The sequence below is a fragment of the Nuphar pumila genome, chromosome 2 (assembly GCF_984573655.1).
Source record: "Nuphar pumila chromosome 2, dmNupPumi1.hap1.1, whole genome shotgun sequence".
In the NCBI taxonomy this organism is placed as follows: domain Eukaryota; kingdom Viridiplantae; phylum Streptophyta; class Magnoliopsida; order Nymphaeales; family Nymphaeaceae; genus Nuphar; species Nuphar pumila.
Genome location: NC_143250.1, coordinates 142,460,508 through 142,474,057, shown reverse-complemented (window position 1 = coordinate 142,474,057; position 13,550 = coordinate 142,460,508). Strand labels below are relative to the sequence as shown.

Genomic DNA, 13,550 nt, shown 5'->3' with positions numbered 1-13,550 from the left:
TGTTTCTTCAATGATATGCAACTTATGACTTTATGTCATATTTTTCCCTTTTTATGGGTTTTATGGGTTAGCACATTATGTGCTTGTGTTGTTTCCCTTTAATGGGTATATTTGCACTTCACGTGCATAAGTATGGGTTCATTATTGAACCCAATGTATTCCAACTCACTTTCTAACATATATGAGGTTGGCTGAAAATGTTAATATATATATATATATATATGTATATATATATAATCTGTATCGTAATAGTTTGCTCGATAGGGTCATTTTAGTCTTTTCACATGTAATTATAGCTGTTTATTAGAAACAATTACATTTTTCTTATTTTTTTCCGTTTCCTTTTTTATTTTCCCATGCCATTGGGGACCAACTCCATAGAGCCGTTGGGGCCCCAACGGTCATATTTTATAACCGTTGGGAGCTCCCCAACGTCTCTATGAAGGGTGCTCCCAATGGCCTCCCTGATGGCTTGTTGCATATAAATAGAGAAATTTATGACAATTGGGAGCTCCCCAACGTCTCTTTGAAGGGAGCTCCCAATGGCCTCCCTCATGGTTTGTTGTATATAAATAGGGGAGGTGTTTCCCCTATATTTCTCAATGCTTTTTCAAGCATAATATTAATAACATCCTATTCTTTTACTTATTTGTGTTTTCTTTTTGTTGGCTCTTTATATTGTCCCATAGTGGACTTTTACTTATGCACTTTTGTGCTTGTATTGTACTTTTTTTAATTGTCCACTCTTGGACTTATATGTGCTTTTGCACTTTGTTTTTGTAATTTCGCATACTTCATTATGTATTAGAGTCATAGTGCTCTTGGTCTCGTAAAAAGTGACAATTGAAAGATCGTGACTCAGGGATCATGGTGCTTGCTGTAACTCAAGTCGTGGGGTTCTTCCGTGTTCTTTAATAATCCTTCTTCCCTCTTCCACTAAGCCAAAATGGAGAACGATCTCTCTTTTAAATTGAATGGTATCAACTACATGATTTAGGCATCCCCAATGGAAAATAACCTCAAAGACAGGAAGCTTTGGGGATATGTGACGGGCTCTACTACGGAACCTTAACTCAAACTCACTAAGTTAGAAGGAGGTCAAGAAAAAGCTTTAAAAGGAAATGCTCGCATAAAAGCCATTGAAGACCATCAATTCAAGATAGGAGATTGGAAAAGTAAACATGAAAAAATTCTTGCATGGTTTATGAACAATGTTGAGCTCAAAATATGTGCAACATTGTTAAGTTCCACAAAGCAGGCATGATTTTTTATGAAAGGTATGTATACATAAAAAGACCTTGCAAGGCAATTCTTTCTACAAGAAAAAATATGTATCATCAAACAAGGGGACATGAGTGTCCGTGGTTACTTTAGTACTCTTGGTCCCTTATGGGATGAATTATTTCTTTTTGAACCCAAGTAGGTCGCTAGTGAAGATGTTGAACTAAGAAGGGAGCAAATGAAAAAAAATACTTTTTCTAATTCTTACATGAGCTTAGGTCCGAATATGAATAAGCTAGATATTCTTTTTTTAATAGATCTAAGACTCTTTTCTTAGAAGACGTCATTGCCGAAATATGTCTAGAAGAGACTCGTCTTGGTATGATAAAAGAAGGAGATGAAGTGTTGGCTGTGTCCAGACCCGACAATCATGTGAAAACTTACAAGCCTCCATACTTTGGGAGGCAAAATAGCTATACTGGTAGCTACAAGAAGGCTATTTGTCATCATTGTCATGAACCGGGTCAGATACGACCCAATTGTTCCAAGTTATATGACACCCCCAAGAACAAAGTGACTTTCATTGAAGAAACCATACCAAGGAGAGATTCATTTTCACTTGCTTAATTATCGGAGACACTTCAACTATTACTCAAATCTCCATCTACATCGGGTGCCGTGATAGCTTTATATTCTCCTCCAAGTATGTCTTCTTGGATCCTTGATTTGGGGCCCTTCTTTTATATGACACCTCATTAGAATGATCTATCTGATTTATTTACTAAATAAAAAACTTCTTATGTTTCAACTGCCGATAAAACATCTTTGCAAATTAAAAGTATTGGAACCTTAAATTCTTCTCAAAGATTTTTTGTGCCAAAAGTTAGGGTTGTTCCTCAACTAAATTTAAAGTATTAAACTTCCTTTCTGTTTCACAAAATTTCGATCATGGATATGAAATCTCCTTCTTATCTAAAGGTTGCTTTATGTAAGTTCTTCGGTCCGGGAAGCAGATTTGGCAAGGCCATAGGAGGAGAGATCTCTACTTCATGAATTATCTAAATGTTCCTCCAAATTCTTTTTGTAATTATATTTAAGATAAGAATATTGAAACTTAACATAAAAGACTTGGACACCCAAGCTATTCAAAAATGTATCTTCTTCCTTTTGGGAAAAAAAATTGTAATGAAAAAGATTTTTTTTGCAAATATTGTAATTTTGGAAAGATGAAATCCATTTCTTTTCCCAATAAAACTTTTGTTTCTAAGAAACCTTTTGAATTAGTGCATTCGGATGTTTGAGGATTTTCTTCCGTCGTATCAAAAAGTGGATATTCATATTATGTTATCTTTATCGATAATTTCATTAGATATGTATGGATCTACTTTTTTAATTTCAAATCCGATGTCTTCTATTTCTTTAAGAAATTTCATATGATTGTCAAAAATCAATTTTAAAGCCACATTTCTATTCTTAGATCTGATTCAGGTGGTAAATACTTATCAAATGAGTTTCAAAATTATCTAGAACAAAACGAGATTTGTCAGCAAAAGTCGTGTCTTAGAACTCCCCAACAAAATGGATTAGCCGAAAGAAGATATAGACATATTATAGAAACCACTAGGACATTACTTATTTCTAAAGATATTCCAAAAAGTTTTTGGGCCGAGTCAGCTCTAACATCGACATATTTGATAATAAAATGACTTCATCATCCTTGCATAATGCATCTTCTTATGAAATTTTTTTGAAAGAACATACGATTTCAAGCGGTTGCGAATTTTTGGTTGTAAGTGTTTTGTACTCTTACATAAAAGAGATAAATTGTCTCCAAAAGCCATTGAATGCATATTCATGGGTTATGGAGAAAACCAAAAAGGATGTAAATGTTTTGACTCTAAGAGTAACAAACTATATGTTTCTAAAGATTAATATTTTTGGAAAATGAAAATGATTTTGAGAGAACCAAGGAAAACAAGGAAGTAGATTATACTTTTCTATTTGATCTCTTGCCACAAGAAGAGTTGACTTCTTTTGATGTTTCTTTGAATGATATTGGTGATAATACACCTTGAATGATAATGAAAATAGTGATGATAATGTGCATTCAATTGATGAGAATGTGGAATCATTTATAAGAAATAATGATATTATTGATAAACCCATACAAATATATACCCGACATGAGCAAAGGAATCCTATAAATACTTTAAAAAAATATTCACAAAATTCGTCGTTGGAAGAAACCTTTCCTAGAAGATCCAATCGTATCTCCAACCCACTAAGTAGGTTTGTATCTTATGACACATTGACACCAAAGTATAGGTCATGTCTAATAGCTTTACATTCCTATCATGAACCGTCACATTATAATAAAGCCATTATAATGAAGCAAAAAATCTTCCATAATGGGTTGAAGCAATGAATACAGAACTTAAAGCTCTTGAAAAGGTTAAAACATGAGAAATAACTTCATTACCCATAGGAAAAAAATCTATAGGATTTAGATGGATTTTTAAGGTTAAAACCAAAAGTGATGAGACTCTAGAACGATATAAACTAGGTTAGTGGTCAAAGGGTACTCTCAAGAATATGAAATTGACTATGAGGCAATATTTGCCCCAGTAGCTAGAATGACTAGTGTTAGGACACTCATAACCGTTGCATCTATTAAAAAATGACTCATATACCAATTAGATGTGAAAAATGATTTTCTAAATGGTGAATTAAATGAGAAGGTTTACATGGATCCTTCGTCGGGGTTTATATTAAAAAATATAAAATCTTTAAACTTAAAAGAAACTTTGTATGGTCTAAAACAAGCTCCGAAAACTTGACATGATAAATTTAGTAATGTAATGACTCATCTGAGTTTTCATTTCTGTTATACTGACACTGCTCTTTTTGTTAAAAGTACAAGTTTTAAGGTTGTTATTCTTCTACTTTATGTAGATATGATTATCACCAAAAGTGATGAACAGGAAATTAGTGATATTAAAAGTCTTTAATTCTTTTTATATGACTGATTTAGGTTTTTTAAGATATTTCTTAGGTATTGAAGTTGCGTACTCTCTCAGAGAGTACATTATTTCTCAAATGAAACTTGCTGCTGATATTTGTACTAAGTCTGACATTACAGATGATAATAATATAGAAACCTTAGAAGTGTTTAATGCTAATTTAAGGCTGGAAGATAAGACTCTGCTTGAAGATCCTACACTTTACTACCAACTAGTTGGGTCGCTCACTTATTTATCACTCGGCCAAACATAGCTCATGGAGTTTACTCGGTTAGCCAGTTACAGCATGCTCCCACCACTGTGAACATGAGTATTGTCTTGAGAATTGTTAGATATATCAAAAATACTATAACATAAGGGTTTTTTCTATCCTCATCTTCTTAATTAGATTTACATGCTTATACTGATGTTGATTGTGGTAGAAATCTCAATGATATAGTCCCAACTACCAGTTTTTGTGTATTTTTAGGTGACTCTATGATTTCATGGATATACAAAAAGCAACAAAAAGTATCGTGCAATGGCTATAACAATAATGAAGCTTGTGTGGCTTAAAAGTCTTCTCAGTGATATGGGAGTAATCATCTCAACACCTTCGAAGATGTACTCTGACAATAAGAGTGCAATCTATATTGCAAACAACCACACCTTCCATGAACGAACCAACATATTGAGATGGATTGTTACTATCTGCGTAATGAGTATTTGAGAGAAACTATTACGTTGCCGTATGTCACATCGGAGTGCTAACTGACAAATTTCTTCACCAAAGCTCTTCCTGCTCTTCGATTTATTTTTCTCCTTAGGAAACTTTTGGCCATTTTTTCATAAGTTTAAAGGGGGAGTGTTAATATATATATATATATTGTAATAGTTTGCTCGATAGGGGCATTTTAGTCTTTTCACATGTAGTATAGCTGTTTATTAGAAACAATTCTATATATTTTTTCTTATTTTTCTTATTGTTTTCCATTTCCTTTTTGATTTTCCTATGCCATTGGGGGCCCACTCCATAGAGTCGTTGGGGCCCCAACGATCATAAATATGAGCCCCGACATCTTTATGAAGGGAGCTCCCAATGGCCTCCCTCATGACTTGTTGTATATAAATAGGGGAGGTGTTCCCCCTATATTTCTCAATGCTTTTTCAAGCATATTATTAATAACATCCTATTTTTTTACTTGTTTGTGTTGCCCTTTGTTGGCTATTTGTATTGTCCCATAGTGGATTTTCTTATGCACTCTTGTGCTGGTATTGTGCCTTTGTAATTGTCCACTCTTGGACTTGTATGTGCTGTTGCACTTTATTCTTATAATTCCGCATACTTTATTAGAGCAAATTCCTTCACTTGCATGAATTTTTGCTTGTTAAATAATTTCCTTTCATGTTCCTCATCATTTATGATAGTAGCTTGCAAAAGTGCTGCTAACTGTGTCTAATAAGACTTTTGTGGTTCTTGATATTTGAACTCTTTTGTTAAAGAGCCTGTAATTACAGTTTGAACCATGTGAATTATGTTCCTATCCTGATTCTACAACTTTGGACATTATTTTACCTAAACCTTTTTATGGCATCATTTGATTTTTTTGTCTTTAATATGTTGATAGTCCATATATGGAGTCTTCTTGTCCTTGCATTGGAAGTTGGAACTGACTTTGAGTCTGTTGACAGTCCTAATGGTGCATACAGTTCAGGATACAAACCTATGACTCATCAGGTGTGTCTTTAAATGATGAGATGCTTCCTGTTTGTTAGAATTTATCTGCTTTGATTTTTTTTAGATTTATGACCAGCAAAACTTTAGCATTTCTGGAATTTAATTCTTCATTTATTATAAATCATGTGCAGGATTATGTTTTAGTCCTTTTATGATTTTTTCCCTGTGGAATCTTATGCAGTGGTGTTGCTTATCAAACTAGTGTCATAATGGCCTTGTTTACTTCTGTAATGGTACAATCTATATGATGCGATATTCAATTATTTTTCCTTTAATGTTGAGCTGCTTCTTTCCCGAGAGCTTCGAAGTTTAGTAGTACAAAGCCTAAAAAAAATGAGGCTTAAGTGGACATGCAATGGTTTGTTCGGATGCAGGCAGGAAATTGATGAAGCTGATGATATACAAGATTTTCACTTTCTCCATGAAAATTAATATATTGCTATAAGGTTCCTATGGATGTCGCTGCTTGGCCAGATGTGGATGTTCCATCCCACTACAAGACAAAAACAGTTGACTCTACACTACTAGAAGTATAAAAATACCCCTATAAAGAATGTAATGTACGCATAAGAGGGTAGCACACAAAATGTAATACACATATTGTACATAAGACTAAACAGTTGTCACACATGTAATGATTGAAAATCTATTGTGTTCGTCTGATTACAGTAGGCCCTTCTTCTTTATCACCTAAAATTGTAGGTTTTTATTTGATGTGAACTTCATATAGAAATTTTGCATGTACAGGAGTTTGTTCGATCAAGTCGTGCTCGTAGGCGGTACTGGGCAAGGAGTTATGCTGGATGGAGACGATTTGCAGAAGCACGGCCTGGAGCTGCTCATATCGCTCTAGCATCTCTCGAAAGAATTGGTCGAGTGGATTTTATGGTTACACAAAACGTTGATAGGTGAAAGATAACATACCATTTCATTTGATTCAGGATAACTGAAATGATTCATCCTTTTTGTATAAAGTATTTTATTTATTTCTTATTGGCAGGTTGCATTATCGTGCTGGCAGCAATCCACTTGAATTGCATGGGACCGTATATTCTATTATCTGTTTAGAATGTGGTCATACCTCCTGCCGCCATTTATTTCAGGACCAACTACGGTCCCTTAATCCACAGGTTTGACATTAGTAGAATGGAGTGACAAATATTTTCTTTATTCTAGAAAATTTTGTGGAAATGATAAAATAATATGTTTGATGAAAATGTATCCTCTCCAAATTCTTGGAGAGGAGTTCACAAGTCTTGGTATGGGCATAGGTCGCTATTTCCTTAAATGCATAGCTATTGGGTGGTTAATTGGTAATCCATGGCATAACTCTTGCATTTGATTTTTTTTTTAAATTCAGTATTGAAGCTATATAAAAGCTCTGTAAACTTGAGTTGGTTATTTCTTATTATCTATTCTACAATGACCACTCACTTCAAAAACTATTGTGTATGCTAAGAAGAACTGCATAAATTGGACCAATCATATGGAAAAAATTAAGGTCTGTTTGAAAGTGTTATTTTTTTATGTTTTCCCTTAAGTCACTCTTTGTTATATTGCTATATAACAATTATTTTAGATGTTTTGCAAATTATGCTGCTTTTTGAAGTTTTCCATGTGAAAGGAGATGAACCATGAAGTTGAAAATCAGTGTACTAAAACACTCAGTTTGTGAGGCATTAAGGACATGTTTGGCTGGGTAACAAGAGTTTCGGAATCTCATGAAAATGAGTCTGAATCTCGTTTGGCCCCATTTTCTCATGGCTACCGAACTTGAGAAAACAGGGCCATGTGATTTCAAATAATATTTGATTCGAAATCACACCAACCCGTGAGAGTCTGAATCACACAGGCTGGCTTATGATTTTGAATCATGACTCAAAATCACAAAGTCTGCCAAAAGATATAGACATTGAGGCATCTAAAGCCCCAGCGTCTACCTTCTTTACAGAAAGGGTTACTTGACTTCCTTATTGGAGGTTTAGGATTCTCAGCATCCATACCTGAGCATCTTGCTGAGAGACCTGCTGGAAACACAACCTCACCGGGAGATTGAACGAAACAGGTATGCCCCTTGTTGTCGATGACCCTTTTTTTTGCAAGATAAAGCTCGCCGGTCAACGTGCTTTCTTCCCTCATTCCCCTTGTTTTGGGGTGATCTGGGTGAGGTGGATGTTAAGATATATGTAGTGTTGGATATGTATTTGCATACCAAAGTATACCTAGGTGTACGTGGTATATCCTTTTTCTTTGTATATTTTTTGAATTTCCTTTTGTATTCTAAGTATATCTTTGATATACCTATCAAGTGTAGTGTATTGTATATGTTGAGTATACTTAAGGTATGCCATTAGGGGTAGAATAGGAATTTTACTTTATTTATTTTTTAGTCATTACTTAAATGACTATTTTTTGTTCATTATTTTTATTTTGTATTGTTTTGGTCAAAACATGTTGACCAATCTAGCCGTTGGGCTAGTCCCTCCTTTTTCTCCCTCTTCCTCTTATATATATATATATATATATATATATATATATATATATATATATATATATATATATATATAGGTAGGTAGGTGTGTGCCTTGTAAAGTGAGAGAGTGATGGGTAGTTTAGGTGTGTGTATGAGTGTGTTTGTAGTGAGTTTTTTTCTTGTATATTTTTGTGTTTTTTTTCACATCAATAAAATATTGAATTTTTTATATCTTGTTTCTTCTATTGTATTTGCATGACCTATTGTATCTAGCCAAATGCATTTTTATAATGCATTTGGATTTCATCTATATTGTTATTTTTAGTTTCTTGTGTCTCGGCCTCTCGGGTTCCATACCATTTCGTGATAGTGGAGCTCGCCGGAAATAACCACCGACAAGCACCACCCCCTTCCCTTTTGGGCCAGCAAGGGACCTTTGTTGTCAATGATTTTTTATTTGTTTTTCTGCAAGGTGAGAGAGTGATGGATGTCAAGCTTCCTCTCATCACTGTCCTTGTTTTGGGGAGATCAAGACAAGGTGGTGCTCGCCGAAAATAAGCACTTGTGAGCTCCACCCCTCTCTTTGCTGGGGCAAAATAAGGAACCCCTAGTGTTCATAATCGTTGTTTTTCAGAGTTGCCAGTTGAGGAAGCAGGAGCAGGAAGCGGAAGCGAGGTACTTCTAAAATTTTAGGAAGCGGGAAGCGCGGGACGACTTAGGAGCGAACCGGGAAGTGTCTCGGAAGCGTCTCGGAAGCGAACCGAAAGCGACCTAAGAAGCGAAAAAGGAAGCGACATAGGATTCGAATGAGAAGAGAAAAAAATACCGAAAGAGTAAAAAAACCCATTAAGCATAAGCACCTATGCTCTACTCTCTCTCTCTATATATAATATATTTCAGTGAAGTGTCGTTCGATTCAAATTAGCCTGAATCAATTTTAACAGCATTGGCGTGGGCACATTGTTTAGTGGAACAATACAATGACAGTCCAATAATCAAGCCATTATCCTGTCGTTGCCATGCATGTGTTACCATTTTATGCAATTTTCCACGCTAACAGCGTAATGATCAATTTGTACAATGATATTTAGAATCAAACACGAACCACAGTAGGATATTTTACATTCATCAGATTGCAGGGAGGTTTAACAAAATAAGTTCAAAAGGCAGGGAAAACAATCTCAAAATAAGGAAACTTTCTTGCCACAGGGATAATCAATGAGAGTCTTCAAGCATCCATTGCCGCAAAAGAATCAAAATTTCTCCCAAAATAATGACTTTGTTTTTTTTTAACAAGCCTACAGAATTTTGTTCAGGAGCTATTTCACAGGACTACAATGCTCAAACAGTGGTTTCATATTTTGCATAGAAGAGTGTATCCAACCTACAGCCAATAGTCATTCATACTACTCAGCACACTCGCTATAGGCCACTAGTCGGTATACAGAAATACCTCCCCTCACTCCAAGTTACCAAATGCAGCAAGTTTTTTCACATTAAACAAACAAGGCAGTTGGATACCACTGACCTTAATGGGAAGCTCTGAGCAACAATAATGCAACTAACCATATTCGTTTGCAGTAGTATCATGGACTGTTTTATTTGAACATGAAGGCAAGCACAAGCTTGTTGAGGATGCAATTCAATCATAACAAGATGACCATCAGGATCCAGTTTGTTCTTCAACTTTAATTTCACTCATCTCTGGCCCTTGTTTTTGTGTTGATGGCAAATCTACCGGCATATGAGCAGGGGCAAAGTACATATGGAGCGACATCGTACGAATAATAATACCCAGAAATAGCTGCATAAAGCAAAACATGGAACATAACGAAGTTAGTAACATGTAACCAAGAAGAAAAACCTAATATCGTAAAAAAGAAGATACTTGACCACCAAACTGTCAGCAGGAACGTTCCCCGTTAAGGTAGGTATTCTTCCCTTTACATCCTCTTTTCCTTTTTCAGTTTTGCATTTGTTGGTGGTGTTTTACTTCTTTGCCAGTCGGTGGAGAGAAGAGATGGAGAGAGGAGAGAACGTACCTGAACATCCTCATCGCCGGTCGGTGGAGGTCGCTGGACGTCGGTGAAAGTCGTCGGTCGGTGGCCAAATCTTGAGAAAGAGAGGGAGGAGGAGACTCGGATGAAGCTTGAAAAAGAAACCCTAAAGCCCTCTTTTGCGTTTTGTTTTTCACGAGTTTTTCAAAATATCCATTTTGCCCTTGTTAAAAAAACTTTCTTTTAATTTTTTTGGTAAAAAAAATTTAAACAAGGGGCAAACTTGTCCATCAAGTAAATCATACCCCTTTAAAGGGGTACGTGCTTCCTGGTATAAATGCGCGCTTCCTCGTACGTTTCGGAAGCGTCGGGTTTTGCGCTTCCGAAGCGTGTATTGGGGAAGCACGCTTCCCCTAAGGCATAGGCGCTTCCGGTAACTCTGATTTTTTTCTTTTTTTTGGTGAGGTGGAGCTCACCGACAATCAAGCTCCGTCCTCACTTCCCTAGTTTTGGGATGGTCTGAGGTGAAGTGGAACACCAACGATGAGCTCTACCCCTCTCCCTAATGAGGCAACTCATGGCCCCTCTGTTTTTATTTTTTGCAAATGGGATTCTTTCGTCGCACTAACCATGTAATGAAACAAGAGTGCACAAATACAATGCCAACAAAGGGCTACACAAGTGCACAAATACAAATATGATCTCTAATGGACCAACAACAATATCATAAAAGTGATACAAATATATGAAATCCACAAGAATACAAAAGCATAAAGCCCACAAGTGCATAATAAAAAAGATATTTGTATTAAGACACAACAAATGCTTTAGAAAAGCATGGAGATACAAGAGGAGGTGAGGCTCTATTTATAGAGCCTCACATTACATAAAGGGAGGCAGTTCAAGAGTCGTTTTCACACTCAAACTTACGGTGAAATCACCAAAAGTTTGCTAATAAGGTACAAGAATCTTGGTAGAGTAAGAGCTTTAGTGAAGAAGTCCGCAATCTAAAACTCGGACCGAATATATGGCAAAATAATCGTTCCCTTCAAATATTCTTCGTGAACATAGTAACAATCCATCTCAATATGTTTTGTCCGCTCATGAAATGTGTGATTACTGGTTATATATATAGCGCTTTTGTTATCACAATATAGTTTTGAAGGTTCTAAAACATCAACACCTATATCTGAAAGTAATGATCTCATCCACACGACCTCGGTGGCTGTTGTAGTTATTGCCCTGTACTCAACTTCCGTGGAAGATAAAGACACTTTCTGTTATTTTTTTGCATCGCAAAGAAATGATAAAATCACCTAAAAACATACAAAAACTTGTAGTTGAGTAATGGTTATTGGGATCTCCTTCCCAGTTAGAATCAATATAAGTAATAAGGTTTAAAGTTGATGAAGAGGATAAAAATAACCCTTTAGATATAGTTTTCTTGATGTATTAAACTATTATTAATACAACACTCATGTGAACCGATGTGGGCGCATCTTGAAACTAACTTGCAGTGTGTACTGCATGCCTAATGTCTAGCCTGGTAACAGACAGGTACATTAATGATCCAATAAGTTGCCTATAAGGAGTTGGATCATCTAATAACACTCTGTCTTCAACTTGCATTTTTGCATTTATCACTTCAAGAGTATCGACATATTTTGTGTCAGTAATTCTCGAACGCGCAATAATATCAGTTGCAAACTTGATTTGGGACAAAATGTACCCTCTTGGCAACTTAGGCTACTTCAATTCCTAAAAAATATCTAAAAAACCGAAGGTCAGTCATATCAAAAGTTTTTTTAAGCATAATTTTAATTTCTCATATCATCAACATACAAAAGGAGAATGATAAGTGAGGTACCTATTTATCTTACAAAAAAATTAGTATCAGTGTAACAAGATTTAAATCCAAGATTCAATACAGTACCACTAAACTGATCATACCATGCTTTAGGGCTTGTTTAAGCCCATATAAAGTTTTTTGAAGACGAAGAACCATATAATTTTCAATAATCAAATCAGGGTGATGATTCATGTGCACTTCTTCATTTAAATTTTTATTTAAGAATGCATTCTTAACATCTAATTGATATATATGCCATTTTCTAATAGATGCTATTGCAACTAGAGCCCTAACTATGGTCATGTGAGCTACTAGGGCAAATGTTTTCTCGTAATATATTTCATATTTCTGAGAGTATCCTTTTGCAACTAATCTTGTTTTATATCTTTCTAGGACCCGTCACTTTTTGTTTTTATTTTAAAGACCCATCTGCACCCTATTGTCTTCTTTCCCTTGGGAAGAGGTTGAATTGCTGAAGCATGAGTATGCATCTAATTCTATTTTCACAGCTTTAACCCATTCTTTTATGTCTTTAGCTTCGTTGTAGTTAGATGGTTCATGATATAATTGAATTGCTAGAAGACAAACCCTATAGTTTGGAGAAAATGATTCATAAGAAACAAATCTATTTGGAGGCCTATGTATTCGCTCAATTTTTCTAACACTAGTTTCTTCAACATTTGATGATTACTTATATCTATTAAAAGCACATGATGTTGGTGGCGATTTTGAACTCCATGCTATTTATGAACCATGAGAGAATTTGAGCATTGCTAGCTTCCCAATCCTCCAACTTGTTTTGATATTCTTGCAAAGCTTTCTCATTTTTTTCTTCTGATAGATCTTTGACTTGATCTCCTTCTGTTCTTGTCAATTTGAGTTGAGGTTCATTAGTGGTTCCACTAAAAAAAACCCATAGCTTTTTACCTTTGATGTGGTTCTCCATAGCGATTGCCCACATCAAATAATTGTTTTCATTGAGCTTATAGGAGATGACGGATGCAAAATCTCTTTCTCTCATAATGAAGAATACTTGTGAAGAAGGATTGGATAAGGACTAAAAGTTGAAGAGCACCACCACAAGTAGGACAATCCCAAGATTGCTTTCACTACTTCAAGAGTCAAGCTTTGATACCATGTCATGAAGCAAGAGTACACAAATACAATGTCAACAAAGGGCTACACAAGTGCACTACAAATATAGTCTCTAATGGACCAACAACAATCTCATAAAAGAGATACAACATTATGAAATCCACAAGAACACAAAAGC

General features: G+C 35.4%; 1 protein-coding gene across 2 annotated transcripts in view; it reads left to right on the top strand.

Moving 5' to 3' along the window:
- The window catches only part of SRT2 (sirtuin 2), a 62,693-nt gene that overhangs the window by 10,004 nt on the left and 39,139 nt on the right, over positions 1-13,550 (top strand). For both annotated transcript variants that reach the window (XM_089998409.1, XM_089998408.1), the window contains exons 5-7: positions 5,913-5,958; positions 6,706-6,866; positions 6,959-7,088. In XM_089998409.1, coding sequence (XP_089854535.1) covers positions 5,913-5,958; positions 6,706-6,866; positions 6,959-7,088 — 337 coding nt within the window. The remainder of the gene's footprint in view (positions 1-5,912; positions 5,959-6,705; positions 6,867-6,958; positions 7,089-13,550) is intronic.